The sequence below is a fragment of the Anoplopoma fimbria genome, chromosome 15 (genome assembly GCF_027596085.1).
Source record: "Anoplopoma fimbria isolate UVic2021 breed Golden Eagle Sablefish chromosome 15, Afim_UVic_2022, whole genome shotgun sequence".
In the NCBI taxonomy this organism is placed as follows: domain Eukaryota; kingdom Metazoa; phylum Chordata; class Actinopteri; order Perciformes; family Anoplopomatidae; genus Anoplopoma; species Anoplopoma fimbria.
Window position 1 is genome coordinate 7499155 of NC_072463.1, and position 24944 is coordinate 7524098.

Below are 24944 nucleotides of genomic sequence, written 5' to 3' on the forward strand. Positions count from 1 at the left end.
TGAATATTTTAAAACTTTAATATACAGTGCTTCGTAAATCATTACTAAAAACACAGGTGGTAAAAATCAAATCGAAACAAATAAGTTACACTGTAGTAAAAAGCACTTGAGATTCCTTTCCATGTTTCCTCATTAGTGTGAACCCCAATATATGAAAATAGCATAGAAAGTATGCAAACATAGAATTTCATTCATATATATTTTTCTAATTTTTAGCTAAATAAACCTTTTTGTCCCCTTAAAATTCCCTTAACCAACCGGATGAAATGAGGAAAGTTTACAGCTGTGTGTTTCTGTCGACAGCCTTGATTTCATCCGTAATTCTGCTTTTGTTTGAAAAACAGCTTAAAAAAAAACTTTTTCGTGGCGACAACTTCCCCCCCGTGAGAACCTCAAGACAAGCCCAAATAAAAAGGAAATATAAATTAACATACCAAACATGAACAGTCTGCAAAACTTTCTTTTTTTTTTTTTTTTTTTAAATTGACTGGCTTACAGTTTTTTGACCCCTCATGAAGCGCTCTCACACACACACACTTAACAGTATGTCCACACACACACACACACACACACACACATACACGCTCACACACACACAGTCTGTGCATAGACCCCGGTTAAACTTGCGGAGTAACTGGTAATTGGAGCCGGTTCCCCCTCCCAACTTCCCCACTGTGGTTTGTCCTTTAAAGGAAAATCACCCTTTAACCCATTTGTTGCTACGGCAACAGAAGCTGGCTCTGGGCCGAAGGGCTTAATGAAGAGAAACATAGAGAGGCAGATCAAAACATGTCTTTCTCATAGTCAAAATCAGTCCTATCAGCAAGGTAAACAGAAACAAAGTCAACCATAGAGACACACAAGATATTTACAGCAGTTTACGGCAGTTTGTCCACTTCAGATGTTGTGAATTTTTTCCAAACCACCACTTACTGCATTTAAACGTTTACTATAGTTGCAAATTCTTTTCAGTTTGTAAGCTATGTCACTCTGCCCTTCAGTAAACTGCTGACCCACATAGTCAAGGTTTCAACAGAGTGCGTTAGTGTCACAACGATGACTAAACAGTTTGAGACACAAGACAGAATCCACTCTCCAATATTTTCTGGCCTAACATTTCTCAATGTAGAGTCACCAAATATCAGCAAACTGGGATTAAAGAGAGAATATACAGGTCTCATAACAGCACTCAGAATACCCTGTTAAAACCTGCAAAATTTCAGTCAAGTATGGTTTGCAGAAAATGATGATTCTCTCTCTCTTAATGAGTGTTCGTCGAATTATAAACAGTCTGTGGTAAAGTGGAAAAAAAGTCAAGCTGAAATGTCTGAGTTGGGAACATATTTGAAAGATGTCTTGTTCTAAAAAAAGGAAAGGAAATATTTTGTCTGCCTTTAAAATCTTCTGTTAAAACCTTCGAAATCTAGGTTAAGTTGGGTTTACAGTAAATAATGCTTCTGTTTCTCTTAATGACTGCTTGTTGAAGTCAGCTAATACATTAGTGACATTTGATGTATGGTTCTAAAAAGAAAAGAAAATTTTAAGTCTTATGTCTGCATTCAAAATCTGTTAAAACCTCAAAAATCTGGGTTTGGTTTACAGCAGAGAATGCGTTCTGCTTCTCTTAGTGCATGTTTGTACCAGCAAATTGTTTACTCTAGCTCAGGTTTCAGGGTAGTAAGCATGTCTTTACACATGATATCCATTTCCAAAATATGTCTTGAATTTGTTTGTGCCGTTTGTTGTATCTATAGAGACCTGCGGTTTTCAACAGTCTGAGTCGGTGCCTCCTATCAGTTACAGGGTTGACAACAAGGCATCCAGAGAAGCCAGTCGTAAGCATGGGGGGGGCTTTGAGGCTCCGGTAACAGGGCGATTTTAATTGTTCTATTGCACATACGTTTCTGCCTTTTCTTCATATCTGGCTTCCAAAAAAAAAAAAAAAAAAGTCACAGTTATAAACAGGCAGCAAGTAGCATTATTTTAGTTTTTTTGTTTAAATAAAAAAAAAGGAGGAAAATAATATGCAATGGACAAGTAGGTAAAAGCGCTCAATTATATTGCAGCCAAAACCAGGATGATATGATAATAATAATAATAATAATAATAATAATAATAATAATCAACAAGAATATTCACAAAAACAACAACAATAACCATACAGAGCGACACAGGCAGTAAAAGTAACATTTACCTCTATATATATTTATAAAAAAAAAAAATAACAACAACAACAACACAGTGTAAAATTGATTGTCATTTCAAGATAAAAAGCATCAAAACATCCAAGGCATCAACAGTGAGGAACAAACTGTGAACTAGAAAAAGTGACGAGGGCCGGGGGGGGGGATTCACAGAACTAAAGCCCAAATGAACAACGCTCACAGAGAGAGAGGGGGGGACGACTCATTTGGTGCACATCATGCGTCTGAGAAAGCTTTTGGCAGCGTCGAGTGCAGAAGAGCGGCGAAACAAAAGGCAACCGTTTGTACACGCCACCAATCCGTCCATCCTTCCATCTGTTCTCTTAGAGCAGAGCAGCTAACAGCACGACCCGCCGTTTGTTCGCCTCGCCGCACTCCCCCTGCTGTCAGATATCACGTGTTCATATCGCCCAAAAAACATCCAACTTGGATGCAGCTTAAGCAAGCACGTACTGTGGCTCATCCAGAGAGGGAGGGGGAGAGAATAAAAAAAGGGGGTTCCAACAAAGTTTTTCCAATCCCGTTGAACGAAACCGGACGAGACTCCAAGTGCTGAGGAAGGCCACGGCGGCCTGGCGTGGAGAGCAGGAGAGCGCCGAAGAGAGGCGGCATGGCTTTGATTTGACCGAGCCCTTTAAGCAAGGGAGGTAACGCTTGAGTAAAGGGGGGCGTTTTGAGAAAGCGCATACAAACTCATTGTTGCACACACACACACACACTCACACTCAGTCAACTCATTCACAAACACACACACACTCAGTCAATGCATTCACAAACACACACACACAGGAGTAAATCTGTCCCTGAATGTGCCAAGCAACGGAAGTCCTCTTGTTCCACAAAAATATTCACAGAGTTCACAGGAGGGATTCTTCTTCTTTTTTTAAATCTCCTTCCTCCCGTCTCAGAGAGTGAAGCCACGCTGCAGTCATTGTGAGCGGTCTTCCTCTTAGGGCCAGTCTGCATCATCTTCGTCCTCCCCTTCCGACGACTCTTCGTTGGTGCTGTCCCCGCCCATTTGTCGCGTCCCGTTCTGCTGCCGCGGCGAGGTCTGCCGCGGCCTCGGCGGCTGCCTTTGCCGCCGCTCGCTCCTCGGCCTCCTTCAGTCTCAGCGCCGCGGCCTTCTTCTCCTGCTCGGCGTGGCTCTTCATGTGAGCGCTTCGGCTCTTCACCTTGGAGAAAATCCTACAGGAGAAAAAAGGGAGGAGCTTATTGCTAAAGCCCTTTTTGAAGACATCTGTAACAACGCCGGCTTCATGGAGCTGGTTAAGTCGTGGCTTCTTGTCATTTAGACACTGAGACACAATGCTCGCACTATATTTGCAACCTGGTGAGCCAGAGGAAGAGGCAACGCTGCCGAGTTGTAAAGAAACAACGTTGATGTTTTAAAGCCGGTGGGAAAATGATTAATTAATTAATGTCCACTGAGGGCGCAGAGGAAGCTTTCCTTACTTTCCCCTGCTGAATAACCTTTTAAACCCTTTTCATCAGTTCAATAATGTCTTAGATGGGTAATCATGCTGCCTATTTGATATTGCTAAAGCATAAAAGGACATGTTCTTAAGTTGGGACTCTCACATCATTTTTATTAATTCATCAAGCATTTCATTACTTTATTTCAATATGGTTGGCGTGGATAAAAATGAAATATATATGAAAGAGGGAAACAGCAGATAGCAGGTCTGATTCTTTTTTTCCCCCCACAACTTTAAAGATGACTTGTCCACAGTCAGTCAAAGAAGATGACAACTGATATATACATTTACTACAGAGCTCTTAATCTCTGTATATATTCAACCTTTGTGCTGCTGCGGACGTTAAATCTGACAGCATTCAATTCAGCTTTGCGCTGTGATACTTGGAGACACAAGGCCGACATGTAAAATCTTCATTTCATTTATGTAAAGAGGCGCATGTCTGAGAGGAGAAATATCAGTGTTGGGAAGAAAAGGCAAAAAAAAGCAACTGCACTTAAGGAACAAAATGCTAATCATTCTTGTTAGTTCACTTCAGTTTTTTGACCTTCTGTAAATTCCCAGAACACCAAGGCGTTACTTAACATCATCCATCAGCCAGAGCCTGAAGTGGAACAGCGCATGCAAATGAAAAAAAGTGCTTGTCTGCGTGTCTAATTTAATATTCCATAAGACGGATAGAAAGCACAAAAATGACTAATAAATGACTGGAACACATTAACTGGAAGTCCTCTCATCACTCTTATTTTTAATATATCGCTATAATACTAGATGTGTGTCTAAGGTCAGCACTTTTATAATAATAGTTATCTTTCCCTCCATAAAGAATGCAGTCAAAGTTCAGTATGATGTATGGAAATAAAGACTGAGTGATAACAAGACAATGAACAGCATGTGACACAGCAATGGGTCTTTAGTGCAGCCAGGTGATACGATGGCTGCAAAACGACTCATAAGCCTGGTTGGATTTCCTGTAAACATACATTATCAGACTCTGAAGAGGTGGGTAATCTATAATGAGTACACGTTTGAGCAGGGTGAGTACTCAGAGGGGGAGGGAAGCTCTTGTCAAGTCACTGAGTAGAGCTGCATTGACGAGAGGCGCGATGTGCCGCATCTACTTTGTGTTTCAGTTGCTAGGACACAGTTGGCAATAACAGGCCCGGTGTTGCTAGAGGACGCGCTGTTATTTAATCAAAGCATGAGAGGACGGATTCGATTCTTTCAAACACTACGAGACACTTGCCTCTGTTTACCGATACAGAAATCCAAGTGGGCAATAGCGATGGCAATATTTCCCTGCAGAAATGTTGCGTTCATGTCAAAGGCCACTTATGTAACTGCTGCCTGTCGGCTTTGCATAAGTAAACAGAGCCACGGCAGCGCCTCCAACGCGGCAGCGGTAGCTGATGGGATATTTCTGATCACTGACCTGCCACATTTCTTGCAGGGGAACTCGCCCTCCGGAGCAGCTGAGCCTTTGTTGACCGTTGACGGGCTGGTCTTGCGCGAGTTTCCGTCCTGGCGGGATTTGGAGGTGGGAGGGGGCGGAGGCTGAGGGGGGTGGATGACCCGGGACGGCAGCTGGTCCTTCCCGACGTCCTCCTGGCCTTTCATGATCAGGACCGTCCCCGGCTGCACACACACACACACAATAAAAAGTGAGAGGTTAAGTTTAAAACATAAAAGAAACCGTCGCTGTGAGCAATTAGCAAAGAAAATCATGAGCCTGAAGCTACTTTATGAGCACCTTTTATGTAGGATTGTATTACAATGGAATGCACACATGTGGGAGTGTACACACATATGGACACAGAGTCTAAGAAAACAAAAAATAAACATAGCCTGGCACTTTTAACAACCACTAATTATATGGGCTTAACTGCAAAATGCAATGTATTTAACGAGGATAAAGGTTTCTAGTCGAGTCATTGTTTTGCTGACAGACATAATGGGGTTACACAATCCAGGGAGGTGGATGTCAGCCAATTTATCTTCTCTAAAATGATCCAGCAGGGGGCGGCAAATCCATCACACAGCCTCCGGGACAAGACAGGAGGAGTTCAAAAGGTCAAATGAGTCGAAGCCTCATGAGGTCAAATGAGGATTTTAAGCAGCAACATGCACAGGATGTTCTTGTGTTAGCCTTTAGCTTCTTACCTCCCCTGCAAAGGCTTTTGTTTACTTTAAATGCATGCATGTCTGAGTAAATGCAAGAGTGAAAACAAACAAATAATATAAACAAATGAAAAGACTGATAACTCCTATGATCAAAGGACTTTCATGGCTTTGAGAAATGACACATTTTGCAGAAATACAATGCACACAGTACGGTAAATAGAATATATAAGCACCACAGTATTAATTAACACATACAACAAAGAGTAATCCCTCTGGAATACTGACCTACTTCAGGATTTTGCATGGTTATTCTTTTCAATACCATTATTATTACATTTTCTATTATATTCAGAGTGAGGTATTCATAATTATTTTAAACTGGCTCCTACAGAGAGTGTCGCATTTTTACATTTACTTTTTCTATTTTAGTTGAATTTCTTTTAATATATTTATTTATTTTGCACTGTGTCAGTAATACTTTTTATACATTTAATGCCCTATTGTTCACATATATTTCTTATTCCTCTGTTTAATCTTTGAACAATACCTGGAACAAGAAATTCCTTCGGGAGGAATAAAGATCTTATCTAATCTTACTGTATGGGTTGTCTGTAGCCATAAAGGAGTTGGCTAACAATTTGTCAGACCTAAAAGTGTTCAATAAGCAAAGTTAAAGCTTTGAGAGATTGTGATGGCAAAAGTAAAATGTTTTTCTGCCACAGAGTAAATACCTATTAACTTTACTTCACTCTTTACTGCAGAAACAGACGAGGAACCGAATAATCTGTCAAGCTGCCAAAAGGAACTGCTGACATTCATGGTGAGGAGCTCAAAGAAGAAAAGAGTGTGTGTGAGAGTGTGTGACTCACAAAGAAGATGAGGCATTAACTGCACCTGACAAACACACAGCATTTTATGTTTCACTTTTACGAGAGAAAAGGCTTCAAGCGTGAGGACTGGTTATCCTGAAAGCATCTCAGGAAAACTTTCCCAACAGGACAAGTCTGAAAGTGTTTCCTTTCTTTGTCATTTTATAGAGTAACAAGCAAACATGGAGACAAGGATAGTTTATCACTATAGAAATTATATTAAAAACAACTTCATAAAACACTACCATAGTATAAATTCAAGAAGCAATCTGATCACAGACAAAACAACCAACATAACATGGAGGTCTCTTCTCATGACATCGGTTAGTTAATGTTGTCGTGTCATCTGTGAGTGCAAAGACACGCTCTTCATGTGGGATGACCATCTTATTTTACTTCCCCTCCATTCCCATGCGGTGCTGATTAATTACAGTCACACTCACGTTCTCAGCAGACTGCAGCGTGTGTGTCGCCCTGGTGGGGCCGACATCCTGTTTCCTGTCAGCTGACCCTTCCCACTTCCTGCTGTCCTCCTCCCTCTGTGGCTCCAAACTGTGATAGCTCTCCTGACCCAAGGAAGGAGAGTGTTAGACACACGGAGAGAAAAAGTACAGCTAGATGCTGGTTTAGATATCTGTGATGAGTTTTTATACATAATGTAACTATCAAACAGCATCTCTTGAACATTAGTTTTGAGGTATTTCTATGTGACTGAGTGACGAACAGTCAACACTGACAACTATACATGCGAGATGCTTTGCACAGTCGCTATAACAACCACCATAACTGTTCCTGCATAGTTTCCGTTGATAGAATAATTATATTTATCTACTATTAACGCTGAGGACAATATGGTGGCAAAGCCGGAGTGATCTGCAGCCGTTAACACAGTTCATTTTAAGACTCGGTGGGGGGGTCAATAATGATATTCTTAGCGGCGTTATTTCTGAACAGACACTTGATATTTAGTTTCACATCTAAATAAATCTCTGCTGTTTCAAATTTAATCAGATCACCCTACACTCATTCAGATCGGTCCACTTGTCTACTTGAGAAAATGCTCCAGAAGATCTTGTAAACTCTTCTCAGCAAAAATTTCATTTCAAAACCTAAATTCTAGTGTCCTGTTGTTTTAAATAAAAAGGTTGGTTCTGCTTCTTGTTTGTTTAAATCACGTGTTGGCTTGTGTTTTAGGGGGCATTGACATGTTGCGTTAAAAGCATGTGGAAAACGTAAGCGAGGACATTTTTTTATCCAATGTGCTTGGAAGGTTGCTCTCCTGCCGTTACTAAGCAACCAAAACCTGCGCAAATACAATGACGATGAAGATAATTAGCAGTTGGTTTCACTACCTATAAATTAAACAAAGATCAATACAAATCAATACAAAGGTGAATCGATCTCCTGCACCGTAAATCGCTCAAAGTAGCTTTTACTGCTCGATTTGTCATCTTCAGATTGGCTGATCTTTGGCTGACCGGAGTTTGTGACGTTCTTGGACTGAAAAGGTGAAGCAAGTGATTGTCAGCTCTGGGTAGCACTGCACTAAAATGACTAACTTATCCTCTATACATTCATGGAGGAAAGAAAAGATAAATGCCGGCTGTGATTGGTTGTTCCTCATCACATGACATGCGGTGCGCGCTGCAGCGTTCCATAACTTGGACTGATTTTACGCATCTGACCCTTCTGCACGGCTACATTGACAGCAACAGACTTGAGGGTGCTAAAAAAACGGGACACAACATTGACACACACACACACACACCTGTATCTGCAGTACAGACACTAAACATCAGCACGTCACTGACCTTGTGGTCCGTCTCCTCCTCGGCGGTCTTGCTCTCAAGAGGCTCCACCTCGCCATAGACCAGCAACCCGCTGCGGCCCATCTTGACATGTTTCTTGTACGTGTAGTAAAACTCCACACACTGCGCCACCGACTTAGTGGTCACCTGTGAACCACACACACACACACACACACACAGATTCCCTTTTAATGGAGTCTTGTTTTCTCTCTCTTCTCTTTTATTTTTAAATGTCAGTGCATGTTATTGAGCCCATAAGGTCTTTTTTAGGGCATTTTTGAAGCTGCCTGTGCTGTTGTGGAGAGAAAACAGAGCAATCTCAAATGATGCGCAGCTGTTTTTATTCCGTATATCAAATGTCCTACAGATAATACAATAAAATAAGATTTGTTTTGAGAAGCTTCACTGTGGCTTCCTGCTACAGCACAGACAGGGCCAAGCACAATAAAAGCCTGAAGCTCAGTCACAAATCAAATTTTAAAAGCCCCTTTAATCTGGTGGAAACTGAAAAACTCTAAAATTGATATACTTTGGTCTCCCTCTTGATTAATGAAGTGGTGAATGCAAGAAAATCAAATTGATCTGCATACTGGAAAAACAATAATTGACTGCGAGACTGCAAATAATTAAACAAGAAGGAAACATTGTTCCAGAGTGACTGGACTTCCCTTCTCAGCCCGCCCATTGTCGGGGAAAACATTGTGCAAACGTTTCCATCTTTTATCTTTGGGTCTGTTTATCAGCCCACTGCTACAATGTGGCCTTCACTAGAACGGAGAGCTCTTTATTATTCCTCATCTTGTGTTTGAAAACCCACAACATACCTGTTTCTGCACCATGAAGAAGTCCTTCTTGTAGGCGGTGATGCCTTTGTTGAACTGCCGTCTCTCAGCTGCGGTCCAGCTGTCTGATCCTGAAGGGAGAGACGTTTAAAAAGACGCAGCCCTTTAAAAAACACTCAAGTATCTGCTTGCAGACTTGATCCTGAATGTGTGGAGACAAGTTCAATCCCAAACCCCCACCCTTAAAACCACACACACACACACACACACACACACACACACACACACACACACACACACACACACACACACACACACACACACACACACACACACACACACACACACACACACACACACACACACACACACACACACACACACACACACACACACACACTAAACAATGGCACTCCTGTCTTCTGCCTGGGATTAACCACATGCTGTAACCCCCCCCTTTCCTCATGGCGTTGACCCTCACAATCCTCCACAGTCTCCCACTACCCCCCACACACCACAGCCCTGACACTCTCACTGCTGCAGCTGCCGTGGCTCTGAGGCAAAGTCACTGTGAGATGGTTGAAATAAAATAAGGGAGTAAAAGGGTTGTTGACACATCCGTTATTTTGGAGCCAAAACACAAACATAGTCAGAATTCCTAAAGGCTGAAATCAGGATTTTCAACATATTATGGGGGTTTGTTTTGGGCGTCTGTATACCATCTGGGTGGGGGTTTATTATTAGATAAGGAAAAACATTTTCTGGACCCCAGAATATTATGATGATTATTTAAGAGTTCAGTCAACTTTCTGTGATCATTTCCTCGTTACTCGTCAACATGTTAGTCCAGTAAATCTACGATTGTATTAAAGATTATGTTCATTAATCAACTGACTATAGGGCTTTCAAAATCCAGCGTTACTGGATTATCCTGGCCTTAGAATATTATTGCAATCTTTAGAGGATTTGAAATTATTAATAATAATAATCCTATCAGTCAAATTAATCTTTCACTATGTTCATTGTGTGTTTTGACTCTTTTTTGGCAATTGAATTACACTCAAAATATTAGTGTTGGGATGTACAGAGAGCCTGTAACCATCACAAATGATTTAAGATGCGCTGAATTATTTAGACATTATTATAATATTTGTATTATAAACACGTTTCAAAAAAACTGACAACTGAGAAGCTAGAATTTGGGCTTGAAAAATGACTAAAACAATTGATCGAAATAGTTGACTTTCTGTTGATCGACTAATGAAATAATTGTTTCATACCTCAGTTAATCACATCTATTTATTATTACAGGTAAAACAAAATAATGATTATATATAAAAACAGAGAGAAACGCTCTTTGTTAATGGCTTACCTGAGTAGTGGTACTTTGCCAGATTACGAGACTTGGTGAAAACTGGATTCCTCAGCATCAGGAGGGACAGAGCAGCCTGAGAAATAAATAAAAACAACACTTTAACAATGCTTCAAAGTAAACAAACATTAGCAGCACAGCAGTGTTTGTTGTGAGCCTTTATACACCAGGTCACTCCTGCAAAGCGAGCCGACTCTTGGCTCCATCAGCCGCTCCAATTGTGCTTTATAAACCCTTAAAAAAACCACAGAGCCAAACAATGCACCGCTTGCTTACAGGTAACCAGGGAGAGGGATAAGCATCGCTCTCATTTCTCCTGCATGTATATCAGATATCAGAGTGCATCACATCAGGATTACACTCAGGCTGTTATTGAAGTGAATGAGAACTGTGCTCTTTGAGAAGAAAAAAAAAGTCTTGACTGTGCGTGAATGTTGAAAGACAGCAGTTTGAGCCAGACTGCTGCAGAGAGTGGGCGCTTTGACAACCCCCCCCCCCAAACCCCTTCTAGTGGTTTCCTTGACAACGTTGGACCAGTGTTGGTCGCTAGGGCCTGAAATCTCCAGCAGCAGCACCACAAAGCACTCTGACAGCTCTGCTGTTAATCTGCGAGTCAACTCCAGCGTGCGCATCTTCAATAACCTAGTATTGATTATGGATCACCGTTTAAATCACTGTCAACACAAAGTAATGCACATTGTTGCAGAAATATAACTTATTGTTGTAGGACAGGTGTTCTTTATATGAGAAAAAATGGGTTAAAAGTGTGACTTCATTTTTTAAAACTTAATATTCAGGGTAGATTAGCAAACATAAATATATAAGCATGTGTTTGCATTTGTAAAAGCACTTTGTGATTTTGTTTCAACATTGCTTGATATTGATATTTGCCTTTATGTGGTAAAACACTTTGTAAGCTTTGTTTAGAAAAGTGATCTATCAATAAAGTTTCTTATTATAATTATCATTAAAGCAATAAATTACATAAATTAATTATCGTTTGTCATTTCTTGAAAGCAAAGATGTCGTGCATTTGATAGTTCCAGCTTTTCCAGTGTGTAAATTTGCTGCTTTTTTGTGTCTTAACATTATAATAAGTTGAATAAGTTTTGGTTTGGACTTTCGATCAGACAAACCAAGATATTTGATCTCCTGGTACTCTCCAGAAATGCGACAGGTATTTTTGACGTGACCAGAAAAGAGCCACTCGAGATGCTGCCTCATAATGTTTCAGAGTGCCCGCCATTCGGCCTCATGACCACAAACATCACGGAGCCCGTTGTTCCTGCGGCAGATTTATAATCGTAAGGTGTGTTTTACCACAGCATGGCAACGTGCTTTAAATAGCCGTTTCATACAGAAGGCCCTGTTGTTATTAGTGGTCTGACAGAGATGCAATAGGTGTGAGGTTTTAGCACCATCGTAGTTTCCTAAAACATCTTCCAAGGTCTTGTTTTGTCTGACAATCCACCCCAAACCCCAAATATTCGGTTTATTATCACATAAGACAAAAGAAAAGCAGAACTGACATCGGGGAGTAGAAAGTTTTTGCTTGACAAACTATTAAATAGACTTCAAGAAGAGTTGTTATTTAATTTTCTGCCTACTGTTTAATTGCCTATTTGTCTCAGCGCCACAGTTCACCCTGAGCATCACACCTCACTGACAGCATGTGCAGCTCCTCACACTAAATAACCAACGTGTCACTATCTCACTCATCTCAGGCCACCACACCAGTTTCAGTACAAAGCATACTGAATGTCTGCAGATCACTCACTTCCGTTCAGTGATCATTGACAGCTCAGATGAAGTCTTTCAATCATTTCATTTACATGCACGCGAGAAACCCGCTTAGTGGAAGATATCAAGTTTAGGCAGGAAGTCGGAGGACACGTGTACTTGCACTGCAACAACCTGACTACTTTAAACGTTACGTCCACATGCTGCTGGTCAGTAATCAATGGTTTTTTAAAATAAAGCTGGCATTCTTTTAGTGTGTGAGTGAGATATGAAGCTACACTATGACATGTTTTTGTCTGGGTTGGGTTTTTGGATTTAAATATTATGGATAAAAGGATGCACCGCTATGAATAATGATTTTTCTTTCAACACCACCATCTTTGAGCATTTGCACGTAAACAAAAACCCAGTTAGAAAAACATTAAGGGATTTACTTCACAAGATCAAGAAAGTTACTGAGATTTTATAAATCCCTGAGCCTGATTAAGAAAACTAAGAATCTCCTTTATATGACACATGGAGAAATAAGAAATAAGGTTAGAAATGACCCAGTTACTTAAGTGCAGATAAACAATCATGTGAATGCTGTAATCTGCTTCTGTGCTCTAACAAAGGCTCGAATTCTATTAATGCTACCATGGAAATAAGGAATATAATTATGTTCACAAGGCTTTGCATTTCCTGTCATTCAAGACAGGAACAGTTTTGAAAGAATGATTCATTATTTAATTTCAAAATGATTTACGAGTATAAGTATTACTTATTAGTAGTACTAAAACACTCGCAATCCTTTAAAAACTACTATATTCCTTTATAACTTCAATCATTCTTTAAAAGCCCCTGAAAACTAATAAGTCTTTATAACATTAAATATTAGTCACTATATAAACCATATTTATGCATTATGTATTGAGAATTTGACCACTCAAAAACTGAGTTAAGCTGTTTTATCAGCAGTGTGCATTTTGATTTCATCAGATTTGATTGACAGTGTCCAAACAAGGCGTGTTGCTAAATCCTGATGGGTGCACAGTAGTACTTGACATCTTCTTTTTTTACCAACCGAGCCCTGCTTACTTCAAACCAGCAAGAAGAGCAAAGAGAAAAACACAGATTCAGGAGTTTCTTTCATGCAAAATATCAAAAAATATTTGGAAAAAGGGAAAATTAAATATGCAGCTCTGCTGTATTTTAAAATGGTTATGGTAATCAGTTAAAATATTGAAAAAAAAATCTGTGACACTAAATGTTTTAGTAGGGATGCAGGTTTTTCCAATTTCTATGTGTCAAGGTAATCTTTACGTGGAAAACAGGTTGGTGTTTGGATGTCGTTTTTTCGCCTTGTCAATCAATATGGATTGTTCTGTTGCGCTCACCATTATGTCCCCTTTGCACTCGTACAGACAATGGTGGGCTAACTCCTGGTTTGTACCTCCTCCAAACAAAACACTGGAGCAGGCCAGGTGCATGAGGTCTTCCACTGTAAGACAAAAAGACGGTGATTGTGAGCACTGAAAGAAAAAATATATTTTTATTGTTATTATTTGTCATTCAGTAGTAAAAAACTTTAATGGGAGAGAATGAACACCAAATTAAAAGATAATTGATTTAATTGTGAAACAGCCTCCCGCATGCAGTTTTATTTATTTAAAAAAGAGAAACATTTATTTTTAATAATGCGATCAGCAGGCCGCTGAATCCAAAACAAAACCACCCCACAGTGACAATTAAGTCTATTTTACCATATTAAATTGCATTTTATCCCTGGAAAATTAAAATTGCCTGCATCTCCTCATTGAAACTCATGAAATATAGAAATATAGTAATTTGCTGCTGGAGACATCCTTAATTGCAACAGCTGGATAGTGAATTATAGAACACACTCTTATTCAAAAGGTATATCAGGAAATCACTCCACAAACTACAAAATGCTAAACTAGTAAGCTTTGAGAAAAAAAGAAAAAAAGTCTTCCTGATTTATAAACAAAAAGGTAATAAAAAATGAATCCTAGGAACAGAAGGTTAGCTCCACGGTAAAAAGAATAAAAATAATCAGCTCACATGTACGTCAACAAATCCTTCTCCTGCAACAACAGTCTGTGTGCCAGTATTTATACTTTCGGTTTAAGGTGATGTAACAGCTGTGAAATACTGCGTTTGGTACCTCTCTGCTGGAAGTCAGGTTTTTCCTCCAGCTTGTTCAATGGAGCCCAGACCAGCTCCGCTCGATGATGATCCAGTTCAACAGCTGACCGCTGCCTCAGTTCTGGCACCTCGGCCTGGTACCTCGACCCAATATTTATCCGTCTGGGGAACAGGACATCAGTGAGCAACACGGCTGTTAAGACGCATTTATTCTCTCTTAAATATTTGAGTCAAGACAATATATATATATATATATATATATATATATTCATACCAGATTTTATTCAAAAGCAAACCTCTTGTTATATTTCTGAGATCACATTTTGATTACTTGGCTTTTCTTTCTGCTGTGATCTTTAAATAGCAACAGGAAGATTGTTGAGGCGCTCTCTGGCTCTGAGCACCACAATCCTTGCACTGTTTTGATTTGCAGCCGGTTACACAGCTCTCTTTTGTCCTCTCAGCATAATGAACAAAATGCAAATTCCTTCTCAAATTTTTTTTTTTTTCAGAGTGTACTTCTTGAATTCACTGAACCGAAAGCAAATGGCTCCTCATCTGGCTGCGGGACAAAGGTCGCGTTCAAGTAGGAAGATAGGCTTGAAATTCAACAAATGGATGCATCTCTGTGGGCCTAAATGTCAACTGAAACCAGATACCTCAGTGTTATAGTTGTGAAAATCATGCTGTGTAACATTAACAGCCAACTCTGTTCCAGCATGCCCCCTCCCACCCCTGCATTTCCAGTAGGCCTGCAGTATTTCCAGCTGAGTGTGTGTGTGTGTGTGTGTGTGTGTGTGTGTGTGTGTGTGTGTGTGTGTGTGTGTGTGTGTGTGTGTGTGTGCAGCCTCCATGTGTGTGTGGAAGGTGTGTGCTGTGTGCGTGTGTTCTGGCAGCCTCCATCAGGGAAGGTGGGCTGCTAAAACTTGAACCGCTGCGGCTCTAGTGTGTTTGGGAGTACAGCAGGCCCAGCTGAAAGCATGATTTATGGGAAGCCTCGCTGGCTCGTCCCGGACTAACTGCTGAACAGCTGGCACCAGTGGGGGGGGGGGGGGGGAGAGAACGACAGCTTGCACAATGTAACCCCCATAAACTGCAACCCCACTGTTGATGCAACTCCAAAAAACTGACTGTTACTTTAAGGGTTAAACTGAATGGAGTCTCGGTGTCCTTAAAGCTCACCTTTCTCTGCTGCTCTCATTTTCCTAAACACACAAGGTATCAGTGGCTGTGTTTACATTTATGGAACAACTTGGTCGTGTTGTACTGAAGGTCTTGTTTGATTCAAGTTGTTTACATGGAGCTTTGATACCAGGAAGTTTAAAGTTATAATCCATAAAATAAAAAATAAAAAAATAAAAATCAAACCACATTTTTGATAATGGTCAGTTTTTTTTGTCATATGTATTTAAGTTCAGTTATTACTGCCTCTCATTATTATTGTTATTGTCAGATTGCCTATCTACCCACGTACTCAAGAGACGATGCAGCGTGTCATCCAGCGTCACTGATTTCAGCATCACTGTTTACACTGTCAGAGCTGTGTTAAGTTACTGCTGCTGCTTCACATTAAAAGACAAGATTGCTTTAATTGTGAAGCAGCCACAGGAAATATTGTTTTATTTGTCATAAGGGTTAACCACGATCAGTTATCAAAAATGCAATCTTAGAACCCATCGGCTATTTGTTTGACTATGGATCAGCCTCTGGGGGAGAGGGGCCATATTTCTGCAGATATCCGGGCCAAGACTTCCTTCTCAGTGCACTGTTTATGGTTAAAAGTCTGATTATCAACTTGAGATTCAAGATACGAGTTGGGAGACGACGTGTATGACTGGATTGTTTCACAATAGCCAGATAACAAGCGTGTTTTTTAAACCAATAAAAAGCAGAATCATGGTTAGACGATAGCCGCAGGGTACCGAGTTTACATATTGGCCAAAGTGTTCCGCCTCGTTGGCCCTCCACACAGACTTTTTGCCTGCATTCAACCTCAGCCTGCTCGAGCGTGATTGGTCAGTACAACTGGGACTTGAGACCAAAACCAAAACACTTCCAACACCAAAGTCTTGTCCTGTGGCCTAAATGTGAATGCAGAATGTTTTTACCAGGATGAACAAGAATGCGTCAACAATGATTAGCATTTTGAACCTTTTTTAATTTCCTCCTCAGCAAGGTTGCTGGAATCCGATTGGCTGACTTCTTTATTTAAACAATGTGTCACACAACTTATAACTACTATAACCAAAACTACATCCTCTTCAGTATGAACGACATTAAAGACAACCGGCCTCTGATGCACTCACTGCCATTAGCTTTTCAAAAGGTTTTAAGGCTTTCACTTGACAGTTAATATGGAGCAGTTATGACAGGATGCACTTCTATTGAGAGAGAGAGAGACATTAGACTGCATAGTTAGATCAGAAGGCGAGTGCTGGATGACGGGGCAGAAGATTCCAGCGGTAACAGTGGCGGAGAGGACAGGTTTAGTATTTCAAGAAGTCTGAGTTCTCTTTTGAGATATTTCATGATTCAGCCCAGTGTTATGGTTTGAACAAATGATTGCAGAGTTGCTACTCTGGCTTCGGTAATGCATGCTCTGCTTTGAGTGTCAACTCAAACAGCCCCCCCCCATCACACCACCAAACCCGAAAACCTTTCCACAATAAAAATAAGATAGTTTGGGGGATGTTGATAGGAAAATACTCACGGCTCTATGCTGACTGGAGTAGCCTCGCTCATAGCAGACAGAACTGGTGGTGTGATGTCGCAGCTGTCTAAAAGAGAAGCAACACAAAATCCACTCAGTGACATTATCAAATATATATATAATAAAAGCTAAGAAACAAGAATATCTAACACACAAATCAGTCAGGCTTAATTATAATATTCAGAAAGAAACTACCCTTATACACTTGCAAATCAAACATATAGTTTGAAACCCCATATAAAATAAAAAAAAGTGTGCAGAGCTTCATATTTGAATTCCCGCAGTTTGGATGTCCTGTGGACAATTCAGGGAGGCCTTATGGGTTTGTCTGACTTACTGGAGCGCAACAGGCTGCGTGTTGCCGACTTGGGTGTAACGGGAGGTGGCAGGCCCTGGCTGCTGGCTGCGGCGGAGGACAGGAAAGTGGAAAAGTAGAGGCCAGAGCCCTCGCGGACGGGGCTGAGGATTGGCGGTGGCGTGTAAGGGGGAATGGAGAGAGGGTTTTCGGTGAGCCGGACCGGGGATCGTAGGTGGCTCTGGTAGGATGTGATGCTGGAGTAGACGGGAGGGACGATGAATAGACCAGGTTTGGGTGGCGGGATGAAGAGGGGTTCGGGCCGCGGACGCCGTTTAGACTTTTTGCCGTCATCGTCTTTCTCCCCTTCAGTTCTACCATTCTGGTGGGGAAAAAATGATATTAAGAGGTTGATTAATCAGAGTGCAATGTGATATAAGCACCTACAAAGAACTCAACAATACATATGCATGCCAATGCAGTTATCTTTTTGTGCATTTATCTAGATAGATCCCGAAAAAACAAGGCCCACTGTACTCTACTGTACGGTACATAATGTACAGTATGGCAGTGCTAAACCCTGATAATCTGCCTGATCTGGGAAAGGGCAACCAGTTCACCAAATCCCCCCCAAATGAAACAGGGAAAGGGAGAAAAGTGTGGAGGACTGAAATGGGGGCAGGGGAGACACAGCACGATGGGGGGAAGGGATGTGGGGGCGATGTGGCACAAATACAAGGGCTTAATAGCTGGAGTTTAGACAGAATGAAAACAGAATGAGTAAGACAATTGACGCCAACCTACTACCTTCCCATTCTTTGTAAATTCCTTCAAACAGTTTAACAAATAATGTTTGTAAAAGTATGGAAGTCTACCAATTAAATAATGGCCCCAACTGCAAAAGAAGGAGAAAACTAAATCATCAACGCATGAATATGTAGCTACCTGCTCTGAGCTGTCCGACAACGAGTTCCTGAGCGAGCGTCTCCGGGTGACGATGACCGAGGGCTTGTGGTCGGCCCGGCCGAGGTCCTGGGGGTTCGAATGCCTCGGGGGCCAGTTGGAGGCCAGGGCTCCTTCATCTCTGTTGGGAGAGGAGGGCTCCCGCCTCCGGACTGGAACAGACACGGGGATGACGAGCGGCAGGAGGCTGTCGTCTCGATGCCGCTTGGCGTTCAGACTCCTTGTTTCAGAGGGACTCCACGGCCTGTGGGGCTCCTGATAAATACGGAGGGTGAGGTGTTACAATGCGTCTGATGAAAAGATTTTCCTTATTATAAAACTTTAAGAGGACACGCGGATGCATTGCTTGCAAACTGCATATGATGTGGGGGGTTATGGTCCTCAAGCTGGGCTGCTGTGATGGTTAAAAGACTTGAAGCATTTATCAAAGACACTTTCATCTGTTGCTGTTTGCAACACTTACTCACAAGCTCATCAGGTGACACATTTACAAATACATCAACTCGTGTAATGGATATAGTGAACCAAGCAACAGGTGCAACAAAAACAAAAATCACATCCTTTAACAACTTCAGTTACCGTAGCTTAGCTTGCCACCTTAGCTCACACCAGCACGATAAATCTTAACTAAAATGGACCTGTGTGGGTAGATGTCTGTTACTTAAAGAATTATAATCGATAGAGAAAATGGGGAACCCTAAAAACTTTGTTCTTTGCCTCACACAAAAACACAGATTGAAGAAAAAGGATGTCAATACTAAAATGTTTACAGTGTTGACAGATAGTCAATACAGTATGAAACAAGACTGAGGTGTCCATTTCTCAGATGTTTCAGAGAAAGCATTTTGCACGTCCGCACCTTGATACAGCACTGTTAGAAGCAGCACTCAAGTGACAGACCAAACATACCGTCCCCAAAAGCATTCTCCACATTTTTGTCTTTGAGAAACCATAATGAGTGGGAGCGAGCAGCCTGTGTGCATTTGAGCAACTCTGGGGTTAACTTCAAAGCCTTCTAAACCACCACATCATTGAAGACAGATGCATTCTGTCAGTGCACGCTGCATCGTCATGGGCAGGGAGGCATGCAGCAGTGTGGCTACGCTGGATCTCTGCTCATTATCGCTGGTGGAAAACTCCAGTCCCTCCACCAGAGATATTCTGCTGAGCACTGCAAGCAGGGCAACCCTGCACCCCTCCCTGTATGGAGGGGGGGAGGGCGGTCGAGGCCAGGCTGGAGTTTCTCTCCTTTGATGGAATGGGGGGGGGAGGTGTGTGCAGGCATGTAACCAAACACAGCGTCTGTATGATCGGCTACCCGTGAGGCGAATCCAGGGCACGGCCATGCTGAACTACAGACATACTGACTCAGTGCTGTTTGGCAACAGAGCGTGTTGCACAATCAAGACATTCAGCACCTTTAACATAGATAAGTACAGCCGGGGTATTTCATCAGGTTTGTTCACCGATTCATCTCGCGAGAGCTGAAAAGCACATATTTGTGGAGCGCATATTTACCTTGTGACAGTATTCACAATGCAAGGTCTTGTTTTAGCAACAGACTTTCCTCACAAGGCAGAGCTGAGCAGCCCCGTTCTGTGGTGTAAACTTCGTAGGGCGTTGATTACATTCAGCCTCTCTTCCAGCAACACGTTAATCACAAACAACACAAGTTATGGCACAGTTTTTTTCCTGGCAGTTTGTTCTAGTTCCCGCTCCTGTTCAGGGAGCTACAGTCCCACTGCAATTATACCCTAGGATAACGCTAGAAAAATTGATTTTTTTTTTTGCTCTCGCTGAGATAATCAAAATTAAGGCTTACAGCTTGCAGCGATGAGTTTAGATATGAGCTGATATGCAATTATAGGGATTCGGAACACTCAGTCCTTTTATGTTGAAAGGTTATTTTGAGAGGAAACAAGATGAGAAACACATGGCTGAGCTAAAGAACAAGTAAACAAGAAAGACCGAAAAGGAAAAAAAGGAAAACCAAGAAAGTAGAATGGTTCTGAAAATCAAACGGAGTACATACCTTTACAATATGTGATGGTAGAGACTCCATTTCCGAGGCCTTCTGAGCAAGAGTCTCCAGGTTGACCTCCTGGGACACCCTGCGTTTCCTCCGCGTGCTCTGGATGACGCCCGTCGGTGCTGCCTGGACGTCTCGGGCCCCGTTCTGGGAGCCCTGCGGCCCCGGGGCTGCCGGGTCCGAAGAGACGGAGAGAAAAGGGTTGTCCGACGGCGCCCCGCCTTCCTTTGAGAGCCGCCGTGATCTGCGAAGATGCGTTTGGGATTGTGTTTGGGGTTGTGTCTGGGTCAGGGTCTCGGCATGGAGAATGGGAGGCAGCGGATCCGTGGGCTGCTGGGGTTCTGGGGTGATGTCCTGGATTATTGGTTCCTGGATATTTGGGGGATCCAGAGCCGAGGACTCCTGGGAGTGCACCACCACGGGCTGCGGATGCGGGTGTGCATTTTGTGCAACGGGGTAATAGTCAAGCACATGAGGGTTTTGTTGTTGCAACTGCTGATGCTGCATTTGCTGCTGAATTTGAAGCTGTTGCTGCCGCTGTATCTTTTGTTGCTGCTGCTCGTGCTGGATCTGTTGCTGCTGCTGAAGCTGCTGCTGCTGCTGAACATGCTGTTGATGCTGAATGATTTGTTGCTGCTGCATTTGTTGACGATGATGATGATGATGATGCTGCTGCTGCTGCTGCTGCTGCTGCTGAATCTGCTGCTGGAGTATGTGATGTTGCTGTTGCTGGCGCTGTATTTGCTCTTGCTTCTGCAGCTGCTGCAACTGGTGTGGGGGCTTTGCTTGCGTTGGGTAGTTAGGTGGGTTAGGTAGGGTTGTCCTGTTGCCTTGGAAGGCCTGGTAGTATGCTGGCAGGTGCTGCTTGGGCTGACCAAAGGCCAACTGGAAGGGCTGCAATACTGAGCTTCCTCCTTGGTTGGATGTGCTGTGCTGCTGGGTGTTTAGTGCCCCGGGTTTCAAAGTCTCCTGAAAGGCCTGGGACTGTTGTTGCTGATGCTGCTGCTCCCAATCCAGTCCCCGAGCTTTAACAGCATCCCTGTAAGTATCAACTGCAGGGTTTGGCCCCAACGGTTGCTTGTCTGCAGCTCTGTTTGGCGGCTGTTGATGTGGCTGTAAGACAGAAGTCTCGTGCATCGTCTTTGCAAACGCATTCTGGGTCCTCGAGTCCGTTACGTTGATTCCCCCGATGTAACTAGCAAAGTTTTGTCCCCAGTTATTCATGGTATTCCAGGAGGCAGCTCTCTGCTGCTGGGACAGAGATGGCTGATGCTGACTGGGCTCCTGGTGGGCCCATTTCATCGGCACAGTCTGCTGATAATGACCCCTGCTCTGGTCACCCTTGTCCGGGCTAAAGATGACAGAGTTCAGGTACATGTGAGGGGCCTCTGGATTGGAGGTCACGGTACTTGCAGCTTCGCTCTGTCCGGGGTCTGAGGCAGGTCCACCCGGGACATAGTAGGACCCATCAGGGTGTTGAGAAGTCTCCTTCATTGCTATGCTTTGCTCGTTGAAAAACGTGATGCGTTTGCCTGTTCTTTTGGCGCTGGGTTTCTGCTGGGCTGGTACGCTCATGACGGGCATGAAGAAGCCGAGCCAGGTGAATGTTCCCAACCGAACCAGCTTCTAAATGCTCCGCTGGATCACGTGAATATATATCAATCCAAAAAATGTTTGCAAAGTAAAGCTGTAAAACTACACCGACATCAGAGTGAGCAGTGGTAAGATAATCTTCTCTTCCCCTCTGGAGTTCTTCGTGGCCCACTCAGAGGTCGCGGGCCTGGGGTGAGCACATCTAAAGAAGTCCGTGTGGGTTTCTCATTCATGGACAACACCCTGTATAGAGAAAATGAGAGAGGGGTCAAGCACTGAGCCACCAGACTAAAAGAGGTCCCCACAGGGGCGTCTCATTATCACTCCCGCCTCAGCCATGTAAAAACCTGCTGTTTGCTTTTTAAACAATAGACCTCCACTGAAAGGTATCGGGTGTGAGAACAGAGGGAGGGGAGGTCTAAACTGTGTCATTATTCACTAAGCTCACATGACGGGGATAAGGTCCTGCATGCATGCAGACACGTATACCGGACCTGCATATACTATTGGAAGGTAGTTGGTGGAGATAGCTGAATCAATAGTTCCTGGAAATGTCATTTATGCACCCATTTAATGATGCACAATGACATCAGCATGGATGACAAACAGGCACTGAAAACATTTTGAAGGTCTGCTCATCTGACCTGTAACATAAGCTATTTTTCCCGCCAAACGACAGAACAGACAGCATGTTGAACGTGATGAATACTTCTTTTTTTACAACGGTGTGACTCATAAGAGGAGAAGAAAGGGGAACATGTGCCCTTTGAACCGCGGCTGCAGCTTCGAAAAAGGAAGGGCAACTGAAAGTGAGCAAGTGTGACTCATGATGAAACGGTCTCTGCGAGGGGGAAAAAGTTAAAATGGCCTTGCCGGCTTTGATAGCTTGCTTCTTGACAATTGCCATGGTAACCCCCGTGGTGAATATCGAAACTACTTTCTGATGGCAAGGTTTTGGAGCAGATTTGACACGGTGCAGCCTGCCAAATTTCAAGAAGCACACAGATCCCGACTGTTTCTGTTAAAATTTCAGTCCGCGCTCCATCTGTATAAGATAAAAACCGTTGAACTCTTGGGCAGCAGTCAAACAACAAAACATTCTGACTTCTTATTGCTGCTAAAATCCCCACAACCTGCAGGACAAATGTTTCAAAAACTGTCATGGCGATAACATAAATGAATATTAGAATTTCTACAACGTGGACATCTTTGACAACCTAGGAAGTGAATGGTAATTGTCACCCTTTACTCTGGCGGCCTAGTAAAACACAGGCTGCTTAAAATAGACTGCTGCAGCTGTTCAGATCCTGCACTGGCTCAGGGGCATCACTGACTGAGGAAGCTGGATGACCATGCTATTTGGCAAAAACTGTGTGCATGTGTGTGCACCAGCGATGCCATGCGTAACGGCACACATGCCAAAAGCTATGTTGTCAAAACCTATGAGGCATCCTCTATGAAAAAAAAAAAAAAAAAAAAAAAAAGGTGCACATAAATAAATCACATTTCTCCTTTGCAGAAAGAGCAGAAACACAAAGTGAGCGACCATGCTGTGAGCAGTCCCCTGTGCTCCAACCACAGACTCCACCTGAGGTGAGGGATCATCGTGACGCATCACAAGTGCAACCTTTTACACCAGCCTTTTATTAAGCCCAATAAACAAAAGCAACACGTTTAATTGGCTTAAAATACACCTCAAGGGCCATTAGCCACCCTAATGCACCTCTGGTTCCTAATTTAAAGCAGCCCCGTGTGGCACAGCCAGCACACCATGATGCATGCGAGGCCTGCAGCGTGCAAGAAACGACAAACAGACAAATATCAGGAGGACTCTTCCTCTTCCTCTTCCTCCTCTCTCTCTCTCTTCACATCACTTTCTGTTGCCAGCTCAGCTCAGCTCAGCTATTTACGAGAAACCCCCTTTGTTGCAGAACACGGATTATCCAGTCACTAATGCCCTGTCCCGTTGCAACAAGCTGCCAAAAGGTGCAGCATGCACGGGCAGAAGTGTGACCCCACACACACACACACACACACACACACACACACACACACACACACACACACACACACACACACACACACACACACACACACACACACACACACACACACACACCTTGTCAACACGTCTCTGTGCAGACGAGTTGCGACATTAAACAACAACAACAACATCCCGACACAGAGGTAAACAAAACTTTTGTCAGCAACCCAAGCTGTCGACCACCACAACAACAACAACAACAGCAGCAGCAGCAGCATCGACCCCGCGGCTCCAGCTCCCCTGTCCGTCCCCCTCCATACTCACTGTGTTTGGCCGTGAAAGCTGCTACAAGCGGCGGCTACAGCCCCGCAGGATGGCACACTGCTCGGCTTTGTGCGGCCAGCAGCAGCGGCGGCGGCAGGAGGCCCGCACAACACAGACATGCGGTGATGACTGCATAGATCCCCAAGGTTGACTCACTGTGTGCTGCTGACCTCACTCTCTGGGACTTTACCCCCTCCTTTACCCGTCCTCATCGCTTTAAAGTCGGGAGGAACAGAGAGGGTCGCTGCGTAAAAAACCAGAGTCCTTCCCGGTCGGAAGCGCAGCGCTAATGTGCAGAAACGCGTGCGCATCGTCTGTTGCACATTATTGCATCGGGGTTGCACACAAAAAAAACTCACTCTGGCAATGCGGCCTTTTTTTGTTTTTTTGTTGCTTTGCTGTGCATCGACTGTGTCTGTGCGTCTCTGCTCGTCTTGTGATTCTCCGCCACCAGCTCCGTGGCCACACCCACTTCCATGCCCATATAAAGGCTTTCCGCTGACACGCAAGGCTGCTGTAATTTACGGGTC

At 43.1% G+C, this 24944-nt stretch overlaps 1 protein-coding gene across 1 annotated transcript; it reads right to left on the reverse strand.

Annotated features, from left to right (window-relative positions):
* mideasb (mitotic deacetylase associated SANT domain protein b) lies at nucleotides 1-24944 on the reverse strand. The gene is given in 14 exon segments (XM_054613943.1): nucleotides 1-3211; nucleotides 3213-3389; nucleotides 5112-5314; nucleotides 7113-7235; nucleotides 8481-8624; nucleotides 9302-9390; nucleotides 10632-10707; nucleotides 13748-13851; nucleotides 14536-14678; nucleotides 17227-17293; nucleotides 17564-17903; nucleotides 18467-18739; nucleotides 20517-22349; nucleotides 24774-24944. Coding segments are annotated over 13 exon segments (3378 nt in total). The 5' UTR covers nucleotides 22098-22349; nucleotides 24774-24944; the 3' UTR covers nucleotides 1-3153.